The 24,898-nt window shown below is 43.1% G+C and overlaps 2 protein-coding genes across 3 annotated transcripts; both read left to right on the forward strand.

Moving 5' to 3' along the window:
- Window positions 1-1,163: 1,163 nt before the first annotated feature.
- On the forward strand, window positions 1,164-5,870 carry LOC311057299 (tetratricopeptide repeat protein 37-like; the record flags this gene model as incomplete). The annotated part of the gene is made up of 1 exon (XM_084074252.1): window positions 1,164-5,870. The coding sequence occupies one exon, from the start codon at window positions 1,164-1,166 to the stop codon at window positions 5,868-5,870; it is 4,707 nt and encodes a 1,568-aa protein (XP_083930378.1).
- A 1,174-nt stretch (window positions 5,871-7,044) lies between these two features.
- Window positions 7,045-23,111, forward strand: tbc1d8b (TBC1 domain family member 8B). 2 transcript variants are annotated; one of them, XM_084075036.1, is made up of 21 exons: window positions 7,045-7,296; window positions 8,795-8,905; window positions 9,029-9,147; window positions 9,353-9,578; window positions 10,722-10,962; window positions 11,733-11,940; window positions 12,156-12,323; window positions 12,930-13,082; window positions 13,196-13,346; window positions 13,475-13,689; window positions 13,813-13,930; window positions 15,632-15,917; window positions 16,045-16,171; window positions 16,358-16,456; window positions 16,712-16,780; window positions 16,925-17,165; window positions 17,322-17,387; window positions 18,931-19,023; window positions 19,337-19,384; window positions 19,516-19,613; window positions 19,699-23,111. In XM_084075036.1, the coding sequence occupies exons 1-21, from the start codon at window positions 7,170-7,172 to the stop codon at window positions 20,119-20,121; spliced, it is 3,387 nt and encodes a 1,128-aa protein (XP_083931162.1). In that variant the 5' UTR covers window positions 7,045-7,169; the 3' UTR covers window positions 20,122-23,111. The 2 variants fall into 2 exon arrangements, with proteins under 2 accessions (XP_083931162.1, XP_083931163.1); XM_084075037.1 differs by lacking the exon at window positions 18,931-19,023.
- Window positions 23,112-24,898: the final 1,787 nt, after the last annotated feature.

The raw sequence follows: 24,898 nt of genomic DNA on the forward strand, positions 1-24,898 counted from the left end.
AAGACCACACATCTCACCGTCCACTCCAGCACCACATCAGATGGAGGGCCATGTGAAGCCCATTATGCTGCCTACAGGATCCTCATTATTCCAGAGAGAGAGGTAATGTTTTCGGCTCACCTGAAGGGGCATGTCATTTTGCAGTGCCATTATATTTCCGATGCCAGCCCTGACCAACACAGGGAGGGAATTCACATTCCTTACAGTTGGTAGTACAGCAGAACCCTTTGAACCACAAATTCTGACCTTTGTGATGCAAATGTAGCCATAGCCCAGCCTCCTTTCGTTGTAAACAAAGGAGCAGTCAGTGATGTTAATATCAATTCCACTCCGAAGAACATGTGTGTGAACCAGGTGATTTGATCCATCAGTGAGCGTCACGTCTTAGCTGTAGGCCTATGTGTCATCAGACTTGTGCTGAGGCTCCGAGAATCTGGATGCCCCGAGATGTGCGGGACACACACAGACAGACAGATTTTGCGCATTAATAGATGACGTCATTTTGATGACATCAGGGATCTCCATATGGGCATGAAGGGACACAGACACAGACAGGCTGATACACAGATTGCGTATTTATACATATTTCTGGACAACCACCGATCTGGCCGACTTCTCACTCGGCCCATCACTCCCTCAGATCCTCTGCGATACACACAAGTCTATCGGTCGAACATTTCTTTTCTAGAGATATGCAGGGGAGGGGACAGACAGACATGCAGAGATTCACGCCTACGTCGCACCGCCGATCCGACTCATGACGACAAGGTTTGTTTGGTTCTTTTTTTAGCCTGATGTCATGACAACACGGTTTGTTTGGGTCTGATGTCATGCTGTCACAGTCAGCATGACACACACCATATTTGGGTGTAGCTGTGGTGGGATCTCCATATATGGTTATGTCTGAGTCATAATGACGGGGCAGTATATATTAATATAGGATAATATATAGATATATAGACTAGACCGGTCTACTCAGGAACAATTGATGACTCACCAACTTGGTATATCTCCATATACATACTGTATATATATATAGAACAAGACACAGACACACATACATACATGCACGCACGCAGATAACAGGCTTTACAAAACACAAGTTTCCAATGCACACAGTTACTTTATTAATTGGGCTACCGATGTAACAACATCACCACAGGATGTCTAATAAAGAATTGAAAACAGCACTAAAGAGTGCCAAAGAGGCCATTAAAAACAAAGAATTCAAAGAGGCTCTTAAACACTGCAAAGCTGTTTTGAAACTTGAGAAGAACAATTATAATGCGTGGGTGTTCATCGGCTTGGCGGCAAGTGAGCTGGACCAGCCAGACCAGGCTCAGACTGCGTACAGGAAGGCTGTTGAACTGGAACCTGAACAGCTACTGGCATGGCAGGGGTTGGCCAATCTGTACGAAAAGACTAACCAGTGGGATTGTAAAGCAGACCTACCTGACATTTACCAGAAACTTAGTGAGCTGTATGCCAGCTCAGACAAAAACAAATGTTATGACGTGATACAAAAATTGTCAGACATCTATCAGTCGGACAAAGAATATTTAAAGTTGGCTAAAGTCTGCCTACGACGTATTGAACTGAAGGAGGAGGAGGCTGTGGAGAAGAAAGTGTTACTGGACCTATGGAAGCAGATAATCTGTATGCTCTCAGACAGCACCGATTCTGAGGAGCCGGACAATGAAACTCAACAGCATCTAATCACAGCCTTTGAAAGGGCTATGGCTCTCACCGAACCTGTGCCAGGAGAGGACCACAGGAAGCTCTCAGCTGACTTTGTCAAATGTCTATCAAAACTGTCACACGAAGAGGCCAAAATGAAAGAGTTGTGTGAGTACATGCTGTCCCTCTATCCAACTCTGAGTTATCCTCTGGAGGTCCTCTGCTCTAACTATCTCAAAACAGGTGTCCTCAGTGAGGACTCAAGCCACTGTTTTGCCCGGCTCCTGGAAATGGTCCCAGACAGTGGTTTAGGTCATCTAGGTCTGGGTACCAAAGCTCTGCAGGAAGGCAAATATCTAGATGCCATTAAGAAGCTGGCACAAGGGTTAAAACAAATAGGTTCCAGTACAGGCTGGAACAGCCTGGCTCTGGCCCAGCTCAGAATGCACAGTTACTCGGACTGTGCCACATCCTGCGCCCAAGGTCTGACTTTGTGTATGTCTGGAGATGAGAAACTGAGGGTCAGCCTCCTGAGGCTGAGGCTCGAGGCCTTGGTTAGGAGCATGACTGAGAAGGCTGCAGACCAGGCTCTGGAGATACTCACAAAGATCCCAGGTGCTAAAAATGATTCTGTTCTGATGGCCTTTAAAGGAAGAGCGTATCTGATCAAAGGACAGGTGGACCGTGCCTTCCAGGTATCATCTGAGCTGCTAGGATCTGACCCTAATTTGGCCCAGGGCTTGGCGCTAAGAGGACTTGCCCAGTTAGCCCAGAATCAGCATCAATTGGCAGAGCAGAGTTTCATACAGGCAGCAGCCCAGGGTCCAGATTGTGGGGAATACTATTTCCTCCTGGGACAGCTCTACTGGGACATGGGAGAAGAAACTCGTCAAGACAGGACCAAGGCCCACATGCACTTGATGAAGGCAGCGAAGCAGGACCCCCACCTTGGTTCTGTGTTCCGCTACCTGGGACATTACTATCGCGAGGTGGCTAAGGACCGTGGCCGAGCACAAGGCTGCTATAAGAAGGCCTTTGAATTGGACAACAGCGATGCTGAGTCAGGGGCTGCCTCTGTGGACCTCTGTATGGAGCAAGGGGACATGGACACTGCATTGGCAATGCTTCAGTCAGTGTTACAGAAAGCCTCTCCAGGCTCGGCCAAGTGGGCTTGGATGAGAAGTGGCCTTTACCACCTAAAGGTTGGACAACATCCGCAGGCCATTGCCGACCTGCAGGCAGCTCTGAGGGCCGACCCAGAGGACTGGGTGTGTTGGGAGTGTTTGGGTGAAGCCTACCTGAACCGCAGGAGCTTCACGGCAGCCATGAAGGCCTTTGGCAAGGCCCACCAGCTCCACCCTTCCTCCATCTACAGTGTCTACCAGGCAGCTGCAATCAAACAGACCATGGGCAAATTCAAAGAGGCTGCTGCAGAGTACCTGCAGATCACAGCACGGGAGGACTATGTCCCTGCTTTAAAAGGTCTAGGGGAGTGTCTGCTGGAACTGGCTAAAGGTATGATGGAAGATTGCAGAGATGGACGGGCGATTGACCTCATCCAACAGGCTTTAAAAAACCTCTTCAGAGCAGTGGAACTTCGTCCAGACCTGTCCTGTTTGTGGAAGCTGCTTGGAGATGCCTGCACCACCGTTGGAACCATGTCCCCAAACAGAGCCCAAGTTCTGGTGCCTGGACCGTTGGCTGGTTTAGAACCCACCACCCAGAGCCACAGTCTTAACCAGGCCCAGACACTCAAAGTTGGGGAGAGGTTTTATGGCCGTGCCCTGAAGTTAATGCCTGAGGCTGCCAGCCTTTGGTATGCCCTGGGGCTAATCTACTACCACCAGGCCAACATATCCTGCCCTGCAGAGGAGGAGGTCAGCTTTCTCCTGGAGAAGGCCCAACAGTGTGTGAAAAAGGCAATTAAGATGGACAATGGGAACCACAGCTATTGGAATGCTTTTGGAGTGATTGCCATGAACAAAGGAGTTGAAAACTTTTCCCTGGCTCAGCATTGCTTCATCAAATCCATTCAAGCTGACGCTAATAATGTTGTTGCCTGGACAAATCTTGGTGCCCTGTATCTGAAGAAGAAAAATATTGCGCTTTCACATGAGGCCTTCAAGATTTCCCAGTCCTTGGAGCCCCTTTATGTCAATTGCTGGATTGGACAGGCCCTGATAGCAGAGACAGTGGGAAACCACGACACCATGGATCTCTTTAGGCACACCACGGAGCTCAGCACACATGCAGAGGGAGTGAAAGGCTATGCCTACTGGGTGTGCTCTACTCTGCTTGACAAGAGCAACAGAGACTCTGAGCTGTATTGCTACAATATTGTCCAGATGAACGCTGTCGCTTCAGCTCAGGTGGCTCTCAGCAAGTACACAGAGAGGATCCAGTGTGATCCTGATTCCTTCATTATGCTGGGATACCTAAACGAACATCTGCAGCTGAAGATGCAGGCTGTGCGGGCCTACCAGAGGGCTGTGGAACTGCTTCAATCAACGTCTCCTTCAGAAAAACTGTCTTTTGCTCTGGGCAGCTATGGTCGCGCATTATGCACCTCGGGTCAATGGGAAGATGCGGTGCGTGTGTACTCTTCCACGCCACTGCAGGACCTCTGTGATCTGACTGGCCTGGCTCTGGCCTTCTGTAGGGCAGGGCTCATCCCACAAAGCACTGATGCGTATGAGCGTGCCCTGGCGGTGGCGTCCAGTGAGAAGGAGAAGGCATACGTCTTGACAGCCCTGGCGCTGCTGCAGCACAGACAGGGTAACCTGGACGCTGCTAAAACCCTGCTCTTCAAATGCTCCATGTTAAAGGAGCCTATCCCAGAGTCTCTACTGTGCCTCTGCTCCCTGGGTTTGGTGCATCGTGATGCTACACTAGCCACTGCTGCTCTAACAGAGCTGCTGAAACTGGGAATGGCCACAGGAGATGCTGTGGAGCAGCGATGTCTGCTCACCTGTGCCCTGTTGGTCCTACAAGGTAACTACAGTGCTGTGCAGAGGGAGGCAGCCAGAGCCGTACATAGCAATCCAGGCAACCCATCTCTATGGGCCCTCCTGTCCAGGCTGGTCCCAAAGTACTGCCCCGGGAAAGCTAATGGTGGAGCGATGGCCGGCCATGTGGCCTGTCTTTCCAGTATGACCCAAGGAAAGGGAGCATTTTTATACAGTGGCGTAAACCAGCTGGCCAGTGGGAAACACTTTGGAGAAGACAGGCACAGGAATGCACTCAAAACCATGCAGAGAGCTGTGCTGATCCGTCCTGATGACCCTGCAGTGTGGGCGGGATTAATGGCTGCCTGTCACACAGAAAACACTTGCTGTTTCCTCTACGGCTCTGCTCCTTACAGAAAAGGACTGGAGCTAACCCTGATGTCAGTGGTCTCTGAGAAAGTGCGTGATGTGGAAGAGTTGGAGCGCCCCCTGGCACAGGCTCTGGAAGGCTGGGTACTGCAACAGGCAGTGACAGGTCTCACCTTGGGAGGGCAGCTTGACCAAGCTGAGGCCCTCTGCTCACAGGTGCTGAATGTGTCTCCAGAACATCCAGCAGTAGTGCTGTTGCTCAGACAGGTGCAGTGTCAGCGCCTCCTCATGGCTGAAGGTGGTACTGTTCTACCAGAGGCTGTACTGGAACAGCTCAGTAGCACCGTCATGGCTAACCCCAACCAGCTAGGAGCTTGGCATTGGTTTGCAGAGGTTTATTGTAACCAGGGACTTCTGTTCCAAGGTGTGATGGCTTACAGACAGAGTCTGCAGCTGGCCTCGCAGCTGGGTGTGCACAGTAGCCAGATATCCAGCCTGCTCAGACTGGCTCTGCTGGCCCTGGGACCCTGCATGGCTGGTGTTCCTGGTAATGACTGGAAGGACTTGGTGCTTGAGGCCACCACTGAGGTGCTGAAGTTGGGATCCTCCCCTGTGGTGGTCCTCTTCCAGGCTCTGCTCCAGTTTACCACCAAGATGGCCGCTAAGGAAACCAGGTGTCTGTTAGAGCGCCTGGTGTACATGTCCTCCCAGGACTGCCCTGTGTCAGTGGGCCAGGTGGCAAGGTGGTACCTCCTCAGACACCTTCATGCCAAAAATGACCTGGAGCTGATGGATACTCTTTTGGAACACGCCAAAATGAAGAGAGACCATAGACTGCTGGAGTTCCATTCACTGCTTACATCCCCTTCTTTGTCCTGAAGCTCAGACACAGACCCAACACAAGATGAAACGCCCAACTCTCATCTTTATTCACACATCTACATCATTCTGCAAGGTGGGGTCCTCCTCTGTGATGGGAGTGTGCAGGTGTAACTAGGTGGACCCCGTGAGGGATTTCTGCACAATTAACCTACGTATAGTAGGCTACACTACAGACAGACCCGCCTGGGTCTAACAACCCAACGATATTGACTGTTGTATATATACACAGAAATAAATGCATTAATCCGTTGATATTAGTTTTAATACACTAAAGTATCAAACCATCATAAAGTAGATGTTCTGTCTTTAAATATCTATATATCTATATCTATATCTATAGCTATATCTATAATATATATATATAAATATATCTATGAATATAAATATAAATATATGAAATATGTTAAACATTCTGTCCACAAAAAAAGAAAAACAACACACACACATGCACACGCACACGCACGCACGCACACACACACACACACACACACACACACACACACACACACACACACACACACACACTCTTTATACAGCTTTGTTCCCTGTATATACTGTAACATATAACGACGCAATGTGACGCAATCTGTTTAACCTACTGTACCCCCTCCTACTGTATACTTTCCCCATTTTCTCAAACTGTTTTTATTATATTTTGACACTTGCTTTGGCAATATACAGTATATAGACAAAATATAGACATGAACAAAGTCAGTCGGGATCGGGATGTAGAATAAAGAATTCCCCTCGTCAAAGACAGTGATGTCACTGAAATGCCATCTGCCGTCTCCCCTATGCTCTGTTAACATGTGGGTAAATCAAGTGTCAAATCAAATGAAATGTGAAACACATCAAAACAAGAAGATATGTTGACAAAGACACAACATACATTTGGAGACATATTTTTATTAAAATATATATCGTCTCCAGTTCATGTAGGATTATTTTAAAAGTAGGCTAAACTAACAGTTGAGTTGAATTTCAGTGGCTTCTATGGCTGGCCTGCAGTACACCGTTCTCCCTTATCCTGGGTGGTTGCGCTGTCTCAATTGTGGGCGTGAATTTGTAGGCGCCCGTGTGTCCTATGAGAGGGCGCTATCATAAAAAAAACTACAATCCCAGAATGCCTTGTAACATTGACTTTGGCAACGTTTCGTGTCGACGTGGGAAGGGAGGGATCCATCCAGTCACAAACAAAATAGTCAGTGGTGTAATGTTATGTTAGCTAATGTTACATGAGACATTATGGGTCCATGGTAATTCCGTTTGATCGACTTGATCAATGACATTGGAAGTATGTGGCTTAAACCCGAGGAAATATTGCTTAAAAACGCGTTTAAATTATGGGTCACTGAGAATAATAATGATTATTTCATATTGCAAAGGAGACGAGGATATGGTGAAGGTGCAGGCGGTTTGACAGGTAACGTCATGTTTTCACTACTTACTCAGTAGCTTTTATCAAGCAGATGTTGCATTGCCAACGCATCGTATGACTTATAAATACATACAGACGTGGTCAAATGAATTTCATAATCTGGGTTATTGTGCCATGAACGATGTGTGCTGGAATGGACTGATTGCAACAGGTAACAGGATTGGTGAAATTAGGACTCATCTCAAGTTACTAAACATTAGGTCTATATCAGGGGAAACGTTTTTCAGGCCAAGGACCCCTTAGCTGAGAGAGAGATGAAGCAGGGACCCCCATTATATATTGTATAAAATATAACTTTTTTTCATAGATTTCATAGATGGCTTCATAGACTTGTTTGACAGCACTGTCATCAGTGTATGTTGGATTCATATTAATGTGTGTTTTCAGACATTTAACCACTTAAACCGTCAATACTAAGTAAACTTGACCTTTCACTCTGTACTTGGTCTGCTCTTTTTTTTCCTCTCTACACCAAACCTCTTGGTCAAAAATAGCAGATCTACAAGCCAGCATGAGGCGTTGTGTGCTTCTAGATCTGTTATTTTTGGCTAAGGTTCTCCTCAGAATAGGGATGCTGGGTGGAAGTGGTTAATGTAAAAATCACACAAAGATTTGGCGTACCCCCTGTAGTAACTCTGAGGACACCCTAGGGGTCCCGGAAGACCCCTGGTCTATATGATAAACATCAGTGTATGTGTATCCCGGTATTGAATTTGATTGAATGCTTGTTAAGTTAACATTTCCATCTGATTTAGCTGCTCTGTGTTTAGGCTACTGAGCTGTGGGGCCATTAATGACATACCCAACTTCTATACTTTATATTCTAAACTTTGATTGACATCCAGATGTATTAGTAATTTGACAGAGTTCAAGCAGTGCTACTGGCATTCCCACTAGATGGCCGAGCTTAGTAAGTTCCTTTCCAGAGTGTCACCACCATCCTAATGAATGGGTTTGTAGATGAAATAATTGCAGCCTTATGTGGGCAGTCTAATGATGGTGGAGGTTAATCACTGCTTGACATTACATTGAAGGTTGCACTTGAACCCCTCTCCAACAAAGACCCCTGCATGTCTGAAGTATCCTGTTTGAATCTCTCCCTTGTAGTGCTACAGAGATTTCACCTTCATGAATATGCAATGTGTTTGCTTTCCTGTATATAAAATATGTGGCGATTTACTGGGACAACATCTGGAGAGCTGTGTCAAGCCAAGCGGGCCTGTTTGCTGATGCTGGGTCTGAGTGTGTTTTAGCTGTGACCTTGTTAATAATTCATAGAGGGCATGTCAGAGATAATAATATTAGATGTCATGGGCATCGGGCACTGCCATGGACCCTGGGAATATCATGTCCTCACAGCGATGATGTATGATTTCTTTAAAAAGAGAGCATCATTAATCATAGTTTCATGAATACATTTGTCAAGTGTTCATATCTGTCACCATTGGTTGTATTAATGGGGTTAAGTTGCTTGCATTCACAGGTCTTCTTGTGGGAACTCTGGATACTGTGTTGGATTCTACATCCAAGGTTGCTCCCTTTCGGATTCTACACCACACACCGGACTCACAAGTGTATTGGTCAATAGCATGTGGTATGAAGTGTTTTACTTTTACCTCATTTGCATTGAAGCCCCCCCCCCCCCCCCCCAACAAAAAAAGCATATATCAGACGTTCATGTTTGTTGCTGATGCTGTTGTTGTTGTTGTTGGCTTAGCTGCAACCAAAGAGGAGATCGTCCAGCACTGGGAATGGCTGCAGCAGAACATCATGAGAACGCTCTCTGTCTTCGACTGTAGTGATGACATCACCAGTTTTGTGCAGGGCAAAATCAGAGTAAGAAATCACCAATGAATCACACTACTAAAGGGAATCTGGTCAGGCAGCACAGCTCTTTTTTATTGAGGGGGGATGTTTTGTCTGTGATTTTATACAAGTTAATTCATAAAGTGCAGGAATATATAGTTTTCTCAATACATTTGGAGATTCTTCAGTCAATGAATGCTCCAACCAGCAGTGACCATGTTCTGCCTTTTTGCAGGGTCTCATTGCTGAAGAAGGGAAGGTATCACTGGTGCAGGAGGATGACCCAGAGAAGTTTCGAGAAGCTCTTTTAAGGTTTGAGAAGTGGTTTGAACTTCCTCAGAAGGAGAAGCTGGTCACCTACTACTCCTGCAGCTACTGGAAGGGCAGGGTCCCCTGCCAGGGCTGGTTGTACCTGAGCACAAACTTCCTCTGCTTCTATTCCTATCTGCTCGGATCTGAAGGTAAGTAATACCTACAATGCGCTTTACTGACACTGGGGATTTGTTTACAGCACATTATGTTCCTTCTGTACAGTAGGTGTGTATGGGTAAAATATTCAACACTATAGACTTTGATGTTTCAAGATAACATTTAATTTCGTTGTGATTTGTTAACAAAGCAAAGGCTTGTTATATGGTAATCTGACAATTAGATTTTGAGATGACTTGAGTACAAGGATACATTTTGGTTTTTGGCCTAAGAGTGGTGCTAGAGGAAAGGCCATGGTTAATAAAATAAATGGAGTTCATCACTCTGGGGTGCATGAAGGTCCACAGCTACTGTATGTTTCCCTTGGCAATCCAGTCAGTAGTTTTTTTTTAGATATCTTGTTTAGGATAAACATTTTGGACAGACTCACAGAAATAATTTAGCCAGATCTCAGTCAGTGCTCCTGATGCACATGCATTTTGTGAAGGATGGTATGTTAAAACATGTCAGTATTGACCTGTCAAAATCATTAGATATCAGAGCACTGCCCTTGTCTTCTGGGAGCAGTGAACTAGCAGATAATGGTAGAGACTGTCACACTGTAAAGGTAGTAAGGTACACAGTAAAGTGTTGTCTGTCCGTTGAATGTTTTTTTTTTTAATAGAGAACATATTATGTGGTGATGTTTTTGTTTCGTTTTAATTTACACTAGTGTGCAACTTTAACCCATTAAGACCTGAGGCGATTCTTAAAAATGTTTTCTAAATCCTATCATTTTTTTTTCAAGATTTTTCAAAAATAGCAGATCTAGTGCCGTGCTATGAGCTTGTATATCTGCTATTTTTGAATAGCCAAAGAAATCTAAAGAGACACAGATGCGTTCCAGGTCTTAATGGGTTAAGAACAATGCTATAGCTATGTTGTGATAGGATGATCATGTATGATGATGATGATGATGATGATGATGATTATGATTATTATTAGTTTTAAGCAGGCTGTATTGAGGAGCTCAGTTCACATCCTCCTGTCACATGTTTAGATTTATGTGCTATTGTGTCTAGAACAACCGTGTACCGATGAAAGCAAACCTTAATATCACTAGTTGAATTTCAGTGAATGTGTTTATCTGTGTACAAACAGTGCATCTTTAAATGACAGTTATTGTGATTCCCCAGTGAAACTGATCATCTCCTGGGATGAGGTGTGGAGGCTGGAGAAAACCACTAATGTCATTCTCACTGAGAGCATCCATGTTCTGGCTCATGGCGAGGATCACTATTTCTCCATGTTGCTGCACCTTAATGAAACTTTCCTTATCATGGAACAGTTGGCTGACTACTCCATCAAGCGTCTTTTTGATAAAGAGACATTCCAACGAGAACCAGCCCTCTCTGACCCTCTTCAGATTACCAAGAGGTACTGACTGTCACACTGACTGCACTGTGTTACATAAACCTATTAGTAATGGTGGTTGGTGGTAAACTCAGTCCAAGTCTACATAGAATCAGAAGATCTAGTAATCTGGTATGTCTCCTTTAATCTGTCTGGAGTACCCATTGAGTGGAGTTTTCATTTAGGAGATTTAAGACTATAACAATGAGTGTCAAAACATTTCGATAAAGTGGTAAGAGATATATTTTGTTGAGCGGCAAAAGCGATGTGAAAGTGTTGTAATCTGTTGTGTCTGTCTGTCAGTCCATTTGTATGTGCAGTGTGTACTAGTATTTGTATGCGTCACACTGTCCACACATTTGTCCATCAGAGGGTGCTGAAAAAGCCAAAACAAGTTAGTGCTTTTGTGTGCACCCCAGACAAGTTGCATGATTTAATATTTCATTTTCATTTGATCATACACACCCCCCCTCCTATACACTGTACGTCTGTTGAACTTCAAACTCAAAAATACACTTTTAAACCCTTTTTAAAAAAAGTATAATTCATGAATTTGAAAATTGTGATGTGCGTTGCCATGGTTATTTATTTTGCAACATCAAGGTGGAGATTTTTTTTAAAACTACTGCTTCATGAGCTAACTTGAGGCAACCTGAAAATGCAAGCCATTTTTTTAATTAGTCATCAATATCTGGCAATTTTGATTGACTGTGTGAGTGTGAGAGGACTAGGATACTAGAGAATGCTCTTTACAGTTCACTCTCTGACGTTCCATTTGCTTTGCTCTCCCCCAGAGGCCTGGAGACTCATGCTAGGAGTGAGCAGTTCCGGGCATTTTTCAGACTTCCTAAGGAGGAGAATCTGTTAGAGGTATATGAGAGCTTCCTGTGGGTCCCCTTCAGCCATTTCAACACACTCGGCAAGATCTGTGTCTCTGAGAGCTACTTGTGTTTTGCAAGTCAGGATGGGAGCCAGTGCCACGTTATTATTCCCATGCGAGAGGTAAAGCAAAGCATAGTGCATCGTTACAATACAGCATACGCCTGTCAAACCTCAAATGAATGCCAATCTCTGATTGCAGCTTGTCTCTAATAAATTCTTGGTGTTTTATATTGAAACAAATAGACAGCTGGGCTGTTAACAGGAGTTGAACAGTATCTTGTTTTTTGTAATGAAGTCTTATTTATTTTGTGTTGTTGAACAATGGCCTCTTGCAGATCATAAGTGTGGAGAAGCCAGACAGCAGCAGCAGGGCGTTGACAGTGTGTGTACGGGGTAAGAGAGCACTGCGTTTCTCAGAGGTCCGGGACTATGAGCGGCTTGCCAACACAATCCGTAGCAGGTGCGGGATGACTGCAAGCCCTCAGCACCTTGCACAAGCTGAGGTAACTTTTCCTGGTTTACAGGATGTATCTGCTCATCATCCCTTTGTTGTTGTTATGCAATTCTTTTTTCTTTTTCCCTTGTTCTCCCAATTTGATCGTTATATGCTGATTCCCAATTCCCCCTTGTACTGTATTCCCATGTCACTGTCACTGACCATAGTTGTGTTAGTGGTAGTGTTTAATTGGCTCGGCAGCTGATTTGAAGTAGAAACACATGACATCTTCATATGTGTTTCCAGTTCCAGTTTGACGTTTTATTCTATGACATAATTACGGCCATTAATATTGCGACCTCGAATCTTTAAGCTGCTATGTTATGTGCTTTTTAAAACTCATAATTGATTTATCTCTCTCTCTCTCTCTCTCTCTCTCTCTCTATAAACCTTTTGTTTGCTACAGAGCTTATTGTATTAATTCCTCCAAAAGCTCCATTGGAAATGTGCAATGGGAACCCATGGTGGCAGTAACTTTCTGGTTGACCTACAAAGTGACATCATCCCTGTAGCACTCTTTGATGTTTGCTGTCCTGTTCTGTACCTCCTAGGCTTTGTCACTGTCAGTGAAAACACAATAATGAACAGTATTTTTATGCTGCAATCCATGCAGGGGGTTTGCCAGTCACTCATCAACCACATGGAGGACAACCCAGAAGAACTAACCCTGATGGTGGGGCAGAAGGACAGCAGTAAGGCAGTCAGCACTGAGGCCCTGATGACTGTGTTCCACCCTCAGGATGTCGAAAATCTCGACCCCAAATTGGTAAACACCAGTAGACTTAATTTCCATTGAAAATCTGAGGCACACAATTAATGTTAAGTCGTTATGATTCTGTGATGGGTGGGGAAACACACTTTTTGTGTTTTGTTTGACAGCTTAAAGAGAAGATGAAAGAGCAGTCGTGGAATATCCACTTCTCCGAGTATGGACGTGGCACAAGTATGTTTTTTACCAAAAAGACACGAGACCTCATCGTTCGTGGTGTACCAGAGGCGTTGAGAGGAGAGCTATGGATGCTTTTCTCAGGTATTGCAGAAATATTTTATCTCTTGATAATTGAACACCACATATATTATTAAGTAATATGGTCAGCTGGAAACAGCTTCTGGATTGACAGTAGAGTGTGTGTGTGTTGGGGGGGTTGTCTTTTTTAGGTGCAGTAAATGACATGGCCACTCACCCAGGCTATTACACTGACCTGGTGGAGCAGTCCCTGGGCACAAGCACACTGGCAACAGATGAGATAGAGAGAGACTTGCACCGCTCTCTGCCAGAGCACCCTGCCTTTCAGAGTGACACTGGAATCTCTGCTCTACGCAGGGTTCTTACTGCCTATGCCTACAGGAACCCCAAAATTGGCTACTGCCAGGTACAATGCTGGAACATGTCTACATTCTTCGCTTGTTGGTGATTAATCCCATAGATATATTGGATGTTTATTAATATACCTATCTTTGATAGCCCATATATTTCCCCCCTCTATCTACTGTAGGCCATGAATATTCTCACATCCGTTCTGCTACTCTACGCTAAAGAAGAGGAGGCCTTCTGGCTACTAGTGGCTGTCTGTGAGAGGATGCTGCCTGATTACTTCAACCGTCGTATCATTGGTGAGAGTTAGGGGTGTACTGGAGGTGGCGCCACTAGTTGTGGAGCGCCCGCACGTGCCTACTCGTGAGAGTGCGTCCACCTCACGTATCGATCAAACAGTTCACACCTCTTTTTAAAAATTTGTATTTTATTTTTTACGATTTTGTGACCCATTTTTTCACCCAGTGCCAAGAAATCCTCGGCACTACACTACCTCTGCCAGCCTAGGGAGAGCCTAGAGCTGAGCTCATGCCTCCTTCAATGTATGAGAGCTAGCAAGCCGCTTCTTATCACCTGACAGGGGGGAGGTTCCCTGGTTAGACGTAGCGTGTGGAAGGAACACGTTATTCCAACCAGTTCCTTTCCCCTCCATCAGCCGCCCTGGCTGACCAGGGGGAGGCAGTATAAAGACCAGGATTCACACATTCAGTTCACACCTCTTACAAAAGCTGCAGAGTGTTCACCGTGCTCGTGACGTAGCGCTCCAGTAGTTAAAAGCTCCACAGTACACCACTGGTGAGAATGGTGATTAGAATAATATGTTGTGCTAAATGTACTTACCACACCACACCACAGTAACCTTTGACTACAGGACTGGTACTGGTAGTAACTGGAATAGTAGCTTTGCTGTTGATGTAGTAGTCCCTCCAGTAGTTTAGTGCTCTACATTTATTCTGGAGCCTCGAGCCACCATAACACATTTTGAAGAATAACTGAGTAGGCCTACAAACTAAAACAATTGCTACTTACTGTACGTTTTTGGCTAAAAGTGACATAATGTTCCCATCATCCAGGGGAATGGTAGCTGGATAATCTGATATTGCCATGTAAGAGTTGTTCCTGGTTCATCACAATAATGTGTTAGATCCGGGCACTCAGAGTTAAAAGTGGGAGCAGCCTACAGCTGTACAACCTGCAATGACAGCTAAGCATGTAGAATGAACAAAGAGCAGAAGCTGCTTAAATGACCCGCCGGTGTTGCACTGTGGGTAAGAGGGTGTGAGTGAGTTGGCTTGAGATGAGAATGCCAAGAGGTTGAACCTACTGCCTTAAAGGAGCACAACTGAATGGGGGGGGGTCCGGGGAGAGTGAATGAAGTATATAAACATTCTGCCTTCCGTGTCTACATGAACTATCGTTGCACTGAATATGTTTTGACCACAAGCAGTCTTCATCAGGGCTAAAAAAAAAAAATCAATAACAATAATTTGATTGTCCAGGACTTACAACCAGTTTAGTTTGGACACTGGATTTCAATGGCATAGTGTTAACATAAACGGTTTGAATATAAAGTAATCTTGATTTGAATCCCACATGGGGAATTTTCTTTTGGTTTCACAGTTAATTTGAATTAATTGAATTGAAGGTTAGACATTGGCAGTATGCTTAAGTCTAGGAATGGGTATGGTGTGGTTAAAGGTTAGAGTAATGATCTGGGGAGGGCAATCACAATGAATGACCATTGGGGGACTGGATCCTGGATGATTTTTGTTACCTGGTAGCTGAGCTTTTAGTGGGTTGATGACATAATAGCTGCGTCCCCAGAACAATTGAGATCAATGGAGACCTGTTGCTCCAGGGCCCTCCCTCAGTTTCATGTCCCCCTGCTATCCTGTCTAAATGAAGCAACAAGGATATATTCATACCCTGTTTAAATCACAATGGAGGAATTTTCACTATGAAAGCCGTGTGTTCTGAGGTCAGTGCCTGCATTTCTTCAGGTGCTCTGGTGGACCAGGCTGTGTTTGAGGAACTGATCCGTGAGCAGCTCCCCCAGCTGGTGGAGCACATGACGGACCTGACGTTCTTCAGCTCCGTGTCCTTGTCCTGGTTCCTCACCCTGTTCATCAGCGTGCTGCCCATAGAGAGTGCTGTGAACGTGGTGGACTGCTTCTTCTACGACGGCATCAAAGCCATTTTGCAGCTCGGCCTGGCTGTGCTCGACTACAACATGGAGGCTCTGATTAGTTGCCATGACGATGCAGAAGCGGTCACGGTCCTGAACAAGTCTGTGTCAAAGGGCGAAATGTCAAAGTTTAGTTAGAGATGATGAATAAAAGCATAATGTATCCATAATTACAACATTCTTTAACGTCCCCTTTCTCTCTCTGCGGCGCTATTTCATTCCTGACAGGTTTTTTGACAGTGTGACAAACAAAGATAGCCCATTGCCTCCCACTGTCCAGCAAGCCTCAGTGGGCAATAACAAAGAAACTCACCTCAACGTTGACATCAGTGATCTCATCCGAGAAGCCTACGAGGTAAACCTTAATGATCGCGTGTGTGTGTGTGTGTGTGTGTGTGTGTGTGTGTGTGTGTGTGTGTGTGTGTGTGTGTGTGTGTGTGTGTGTGTGTGTGTGTGTGTGTGTGTGTGTGTGTGTGTGTGTGTGTGTGTGTGTGTGTGTGTGTAATTAATTCTTAAACTTTAATCATATAATTCTGTTCAGAAATATGGACACATTCGTTCAGAGGAAGTGGAGAGTTTGCGGAAGAGAAACAAACTCCATGTGATCCAGACCTTGGAGGATACAACCAAACAAAATGTTGTGAGTGTTAGTTTTATAGTGTTGCATGGTTTATGTCATTGCTGTTGTGTTGGGGATTCATTTAAATAAACACTTTCAGGGGGTGTCTGGTGCCTCAGTCAGTTAATGCACAGACCATATTATGCTCATTGTGAGCGCAAGGACCGTGGTTCATATCTGACTCCTGTCTCACATCATGTGTCTCCTCTCTGACCTTGGTTTTGAATGAAGCATACAAATTTCAAAAGCACTGTAAATCTTAAACTATGCTTTCAGCTTCGTGTAGTGTCACAAGAGGTGAAGTTTGGCGCCTCGCAACTTGACGACATTTATCGATTGTTCAAAGTGAGTGAAGAGCTTAGTAATTCTCTAGACTGAACTCTTTAAACACACTTTAGCTTCAACCTTTTCTTACCAACATGATTGTCATGCAAATATAAATGTAAAAAACATTGTGTCAAACATTTATATCTGTTTATCCGTTTTCAGAGGCAGCATTTCCTCAGCTGCTATTGGATGATCAACAGCCAAGCGCTGTTGCACCATGATCCCAGTCTGGCCTATTTAGATCAGTACCAGCTGGGCTTCCAGCAATTCAGCTCACTGTTCTCCCTGCTGCAGCCCTGGCCTCTCTGCACCAGCAAGAACACCCTCTCCCTCTGGGTGTTCCGCCTGATAGATGAGAACCAGGATGGCCTTGTCAACTTTAAAGAGTTCTGCTATGCCCTTGGTATGCTCTCTCTCTTTCCCCTCCCTCTCTCTATCCTTTCTGTTCCATGTTCAATGTCCCATCACTTACCATACCTTGATCTATGTCAGATCTCATATAGCTCCATGTGGAGTCTCACTACCCCCCTGCTGTTATTGTGTGTTGCTTCTCTCACAGATACTTTATACAGTGGCTCTTTCACAAATAGGCTGAAGTTCTTGTTCAAGCTGCACCTGCCACCAGGTAAGTGAAGGAACATATTGTTAATACCAAGCCCTGCAACTAAATTGGTTTGTTTCATGTGAAAAGAGGTAGTGGTGTGCTTGAGGACTGATCTTTATTATATACTGTAAGGCTCATATATCATATACAGTAAGGGTTCAAGATCATCTCATAGAAAGGAAACAAACTTCAGGAAGTTTTGCATAGAGCAGGAATATTTAAAAGGCAAAGCCAAACTGTCCTTGATTCTGAGCTAGCTACTGTCTTTCTATCAATTTAATGGCAAGGGGAAACAATAGCGTGTAGACAAGGGGAAATAACTTTGCCATGGCAACGTCTGGTTTAAAAGGCAGGAGGGCTGTTTTGCTAATGACTAGCTCCAACACCAGTTGTAAGTAATTTGGAGAAGAACTGCTTCAATCGCCATTAATTGCTAAGCAATAGAAGTATAGAAAGACTCACAGCGGTTGATGTGCTAGAATATGCCAGCAGGAGGCTATTTTTATATGGAGTGTACATTGCTTCAGCACCAAGGACAGGTTCCATTCTGGTGCTAGAGTGCATTTGCGGTGTCAATGCAGTGAGAAAAGATGTAATTTGTCCACATACCGTTGTCCACATTCCAACCAAGATTAACCTAGTATAGTGCTGGTGCTGGGCTAGTGATAATTCAAAGTTGGCTCAATGGCAAACCTTCTAAGCGTTGATTTTGTTTTCCCACGGGCTAGCTAGAGAGCCATGTCATTGGAATGGGACATTTCCTTATAGAAGAACCCATTGCAGCCAGTATATAATTGATACAACAAATATCTATATATCTTTCAGCAAATCTCTTAGTTACACCAACATTGTTATTGTGAAGCAGTTTTGTTCATAGAGGTGTTACAGGTATTTCAAGATTTAAAGATTTGTTTGGGACACAATGAAGTGTCTAGTTTACAATAGGGCTGTCTCTAGACAGACATAGCTAACTTTATAATCTTCACAAATAATCATAAAACTTCTTCGCAATAACCATCCATAAGACAAAGGTAAGTGCATCCATTTTTAACAATACAATGGATGCACAGAGTACTGTGGCTAGGGTTAGGTTTTTCTACCACCCATTACTAGCAAGGCTTTTTTTTTATGTCACTGTATTCTAACTGTACACTATCTTTGCTAATTACCTATTGTAAATCTACTAACAAGCGCAATCTACTGTATATAACTGTGCATAATTGAGCCAAATCTTTGCCAATTTAATGAGTTATTAAATTAAGTTAAGTAAAATGGCTTGAGACAAACTTGCAGTCACTTATACCATTTGTGTATATTGAGTTATTTATCTCATACTGTATATGACGTTTCTTTTACTGTAAAGATGATTTTGTCATTGTGGACAGATTCACATACGTTCAGACACACAAACAGACACACCGCCTCATTACAATTCACAATTGCTTTGTGGCTCAATTAACTATTAATTACCTACAGTATATCTGGGCACTCTGTTCAAACAATCCTTTCTTGTGTGCTGTTTTGTTTTGTGTTTGTGAGTGCACTCACTGAGACAATCTTTTAGCCTTCACAGGTAGTCCTTTACATTCAAAGGACCAAAGAATCCAGCTCTTTAATCCAATGACTGACGACTGTTCTCACTTCACTAAACTGACTGGTCAGCTTCTTTGCTGTGCTCTTTTCCCCTTTCAAACTTCTTCCTTACCTTCTAAAGCACCATACTGGACAACATTTAAACAAATGCTAAGTCTACAAATAAAGCCACTAAGGTGAAAATTAGTTATGTTAATATGTTCATGTACAATATCTGGCCGATGTTATGAGTAGACATGAATTGATAAATTAATGACATGTATTGATGTCAGTATGGTCCTTTAAGTGTATGCCTGCCTACATTGTGATTGTGTTATCCACTTATGAATAATATGATTCTGTGTTTAAATCGTTGACATACTGTTCACATATTGTAGCATTCGATCTCCCAGAGGATGGTGTGATAAGGAAAAGTCCTGAGAGAGGTATTATTTCTACTTAATTGTCTTGCTTGTTAGTCTCTGGCTAGAACAGTAACGTAACTAACTAGCAGATTTGATCTTGTCCTTACTGAAAGTGTCTTGTTTGTGTTTCAACTTGCTCCTCCATTTTACAGGTAGAGGAAAAGTAGACTTGCAGGCCTACCTGAAGCAATGGCAAGATGAGATACTTAAGAAAGAAGAGACCATCAAGGACTTACCTAGAATTAACCAGGTAATTCAACTCAATTATTCATGCTGCTGGGACGACACATTATCTAATACCATGAATGCATATTTAAAAAATGTTTCTCTCTTAGACTCAGTTCATCCAGTTCTCCAAGACCCTGTACAACCTCTTTCATGGTGACCAAGATGAGGAGCCTCTGTACCGTGCAGTGGCCCATGTGACCAGCCTGCTTTTGAGGATGGAGGAGGTCGGACGAAGGCTGCAGGAGCCAAACGGTATCAAGGAGGGCATAAGGTCCTCGGAGTCTCCTCCGGAAGGGCCTCAAGTGAACACAGAATCCTTGATTTCCCCGGAGAGCAGCTCGGACATTTCGAGCACCCAGGAAACGGCACCCAAGCTCCAGGAGGTGGAGTGGTCGTTTGCCTTTGAACAGGTGTTGGCATCTCTACTCAATGAGCCCACTGTAGTGGGGTTCTTTGAAAGGCCCTTAGATGTTCAGACTCGACTGGACCAAGCCAAGGTTGCCCAACTGAAATCGAACGCAAACAAATGAATGGATACTTTGTCGGTCTGGCTTTTGATCAAAGCCATGCAATCACTTTGTCTCTAATACTTTGTCCACTTGAAGGGAACGTATGATTTTGAAGATGCAGTTTATAAGATATTGAGGTTTGAAATGATGTCAATCATAAAGAGGCAGTCACTAAAGCAAAACCACTGCTTTACTTTGCTTCAATGGATTCATAATTTGGCATCTTGTGTCTGACACCAAAATGCTCTTCTCCCAGAGGGACAGCCCTTGGTTGTACAACACATGTAGCTACAGTAGGTGGTGTAGCTAGGTTGTTCAACCAGATTATGACCAGTAGATAGCTAGCTAAAAATGATGGCTGGAACAAAATGACAAAACAAATGTCCAGCAGTGCTTTCCTGCAAAACAAAGACTTTAAGCCAGTATAAAATGCCAATAACAGTCTTATGTCAATTCAGATTTGGATCTCAATGATGTAATAGACAAATAGACAGATAAACGTATATTGATCGGACATCCCCTCATCGCCCTCGAGGGGAATTCTGCTGAAATGTTATTGCATTTAAAAGTTGATTTGCCTTTGCTGGATGGAGATGCTATTAATGAGCATCGTTGTGGCCTCCTACAGCCAGAAAATTAACAGAATTAATGTCAGGCCCTAGACCTCATGTCATGTGAAGTACAGATCTAATTAGTGTAACTTTGATGTTGACAGTGAGCACACCCAGGGGAGCTCTCTGGGCAGATGGACAGTTACTCTTTCAGATTAGTTATCAGTCATCACTTCTTCAAAGTGAGTCTTGCTTGCTTGTAACTGCCCAAACACTATGAATCTGTCCCCTGCTGTTTGCTGAGCAACTCTGTGTGATGAACCGCAACACAAACCTGTTTCAATTTCTCACCTCAAGGGAGAGCTGTTCATGCAAAAATAATATTACAAAAGTCTTGATTGACCGTTTGACCACGAGGTGCACATTTCACAGCACCACCTATTGTAGACAACGTCTTGGAACGATTAACATACAAGAGGAAAGCTATACTGGTCAAAGCTATACTGGCTGGCCCACTCCCTGGTGTTCTTCCTCCCACAGCAGCACATGCTATAAGCATAGCATGGCCTCATGTATTTCCTATGCTGGAGACATAGCCACTGTGCTTTAAGGTCTAGACAGTTGCTGCAGTTACTGAAAAAATAGGCTGAATGTGGAGTTCAGAAAGTGACAACAAAGGGAAAAATGCATTTTGTGCTTTTCACATTAAATGCTTAAAGGGAAGGTGTAATTCAACAATGTTAGCTTGAGAAAAAAACATGCATGTTTTTTTGTTTGTGATATTGCATTATGGAATTAATTTCTAGAGAGCATATGATATGGTTCATAAGCATCAGTTAATGTACAGTAGTGGTTTAGTTATTAAACTAATGAGATTGCAAAAAAATATATAGGGTAAGATATGGTGGATGACTGTGCAAACTCCTGCACATACTGTACGTTTGTGATATATTTTGCTGGGTAAATCTCATCTCAGGATGTAATTTGTGATGACTTAAAATAAGGAAGCAGGACATCTATTTTTTATTTTTTTATTTTTTCCTCATTGTGTTATCCTACAAACAACCAGCCTAATGATGCCACTTATCAAATCCATTGCCTGTAAAATGCCAGATATTACGTATTTCCGAGTTGTCTTACTGTAAGTGCATGTTGTTCTTCTGCTTCCTTCCATAGCATAGCACAAATAAGCGCGTTTGAGATGTGTGATTATACATGACCTGCCTTTGCTTAATGTTTTCAAACATTTTATCATAGAAGCATTGAAAAATGTAATTGAGACATTGTTGCACATTAGCTGTATGCTTTACTGTACGCTGTATACGTTTGGAGCTTGACTGCCAGCCACAGTAGATGACAATAGATGATACAATAGATATCGGAACAGTCTAGTGGTCAAGTTCACAATCTACTCTATTAGGATAAAGCAGGAAGATTCATAGGAAAGAAAATGTTTAAAGAAGCTTCGTAAGTGCAATTGTTCATCATTTGATATGATTTGGCTGTACCTTGAGCTATGTCATTTTATTTGTATTCATTGTTTTTATCTGACAAGTTATTTTTGGACATCACTTAAAGAAACTTTGATTTGATATCAATATATATGTATCAATAGATTAAATATATAAAGTACATGTGAATTTCCTGTTAGCCGTCACATATTGTCACTATTTGTATAAAACAATCATTCAACCAATTGAAGTGACAGTGTCTCCAGTCCAAATGTAAGCAACTGTGCTGTACAGTGACTGTAATCAAAACTTGCAGCTTTAAGAGTGTATCAGCAAATTCTATAACATAGGACAGCATTTTTATTTCTAATATTTTAAATTATTTTGGACAATAGTGGTCGATTATAATGTATGACAATTAGCTTATGCCTTTTGCCATTGGTAGCAGTTTAATAACTTGGTAAAATCTCAGAAAACAACTAAATAACGCAAAGTAATCATACAACTTATCTAGTAGTAGTATTACCTCTGTACAAATATATATTTTTTTGAATCATGCACATTGAAGTTTTTGTTTTTCTTTACTATAGTAAGTGACGCAATCTTAAATTTTAAGATTTGCTTTGAATATAATTTGTTCACTTAACTGTTTTCAGAAAGGGCCATATTGAGAATGTTTAGAAAATGTCAAGTATACTTCAGTTTAATCCAAGATGTTTTTGTGTGTTTTGTGTTCTGTCTCCTGGGACGAAAGCCAGTTGTGTCCCTTTTTAAGAGACAAATGATTCAAAGATGGAGCATGATTGTGCACAAGCACAGGCGGGACATGGCAATGCTGTCAACCGTATCATTCCAAGCGATGTCCCTTGTATGGGTAACTGTCGTAGACTTATTTTGTAGTCAGTGAATTTTGATGGGAACGATGCTTTCCCCCCCCCCTTTACATGAATGGTGATAACATTCTCCCCATAATAAATGATAATAAAGACCGGAAATTATTCTATAAACACTTGTATTTTATGTATGTTTTTTCATTATTTGCTCTGAGGTACATGTATGTCCAGATTAGAAATAATTTAATATGTACAACCATTTAAAGTTTTCCTCCAAAACAAGACCAGGTGCATAATGGATCAATGGCACCATTACCACTCGTTTGATCTGTTATTTGTTCTTTACAGGCATTCTGGTGGTTCTGCGGTTCTCCTGGCACAGTGGGCTATGCTTCAGATAACATACTCATGGCATTCTGGGTGAGTCATGACCTTGGTGGTGCTATAACAGGCTGATTAGCATTTTTACCTATACTGTAACTGCACCGATCTGCGTAAAACTTATTCCCACTCCCTAGAGGCCAAGGAAAAACCTTTGCCTATCATTTTTCACATCTGCCTTTTATAGCGCCTTTATGTAGAACATTTTTTTATATTACTCCTTCAGATTTTATCCAAATTTCACGCAAATCGGTACACATGATCTATAGTCATGTGATCAAGACGGATTTGACAGGAGTGGCCTGTTTTGAACAAGATGCCTCAAATCATGAATGCAGCGTCCGATTTCTGTGAAATTTTGCACGCACATTCGCACTACGTGTAGGAACAATTGGCACCCTTTTGACATTGCCCTATTATAGCGCCACCGATTTTTGCAAAACATTTTTTTTAATATTACTCCTACAGACTTTGTCCAAACATCACGCAAATCGGTACACATTATCTCTATAGTCATGTGATCAAGATGGATCTGTCCGATTCTTCATATTCCATCAACATTGCTGGCCCACAATAACCTACCTGACCTGGTGAAGACCTGTGCTCCGAGGAGCACTTTTTCTTGTTAGCATCTGTTTTGGCAAGGCACACTTCTAAAACCTGATAGATAACATAAATTGGTCAGCTACCTCCATATTTAGCTAGGTACCTAGCTATTATCAATAGCCTTGCTGGGGTCCTATTCTACAGTATGCTTTACTACTAAAAATATGAGATTGGCATATATGTTGGTGGTAGATGTTCTTATTTATTATTCATAGAGTACAGTCCAGTAAAGATGGTAGTGTGAATTAATAATACAAATGGCCACATCATGGCACACGCACGCACGCACGCACGCACGCACACACATAGATCAAAATTTTGTCAGCCCAAAGGAAAATCTTTAATAATTGTGTTTTTGACCACAGGTCCCTCTTTCAACACTTGAAGACCTACAGTATTAGGCCAGGCAAAGACCACCCAGAATCCAACACAATGCAGATAATGGGTATGTGTTGTAATGTATAGTGTATAGCTAATGGACTGTGTTCGTAGGTGTCATTTTGGTATCATTTTTGCTTGTTCTTGGTGTTCTTCAATTGGCGTTCAAAAATGCTTTGAATTTCTAAAGTTATAAATTGAGTGAGACCCACCCCCAAACAACACCACCACCCCCAAACAGCCCCCACCCCTGACGCCGCAACCAGACCTCACTAGTTTCCAAACCCTGGCTACATTATGTCTGTTTGACCTAGAAACTGCAGGAGTCAATGACAGATGACCTCTTGAGTGTACAGTATCACTCACGTCTTCAGCCATGGCAAAGTGTTACTACAGGGTTACAACCCTGTCACCTGTCTTTAACCACTTTAACCCTGGCGTCCCTATTTTGAGCACGTGGTTATACAAAAATGGTCAAAAGGTGTTGCACACAACGCATCGCGATGTGCCGCCTTGTGAGCTTGTATATTTTTTCTGTTGAGGGTTTGAGATGTGCTTGGCATTAGCCCCAAGCCTTTTTAAGGGTAATAGTTAGTGT

The sequence above is a fragment of the Gymnoscopelus microlampas genome (genome assembly GCF_963454915.1).
Source record: "Gymnoscopelus microlampas genome assembly, chromosome: 12".
NCBI classification, from domain to species: Eukaryota; Metazoa; Chordata; class Actinopteri; order Myctophiformes; family Myctophidae; genus Gymnoscopelus; species Gymnoscopelus microlampas.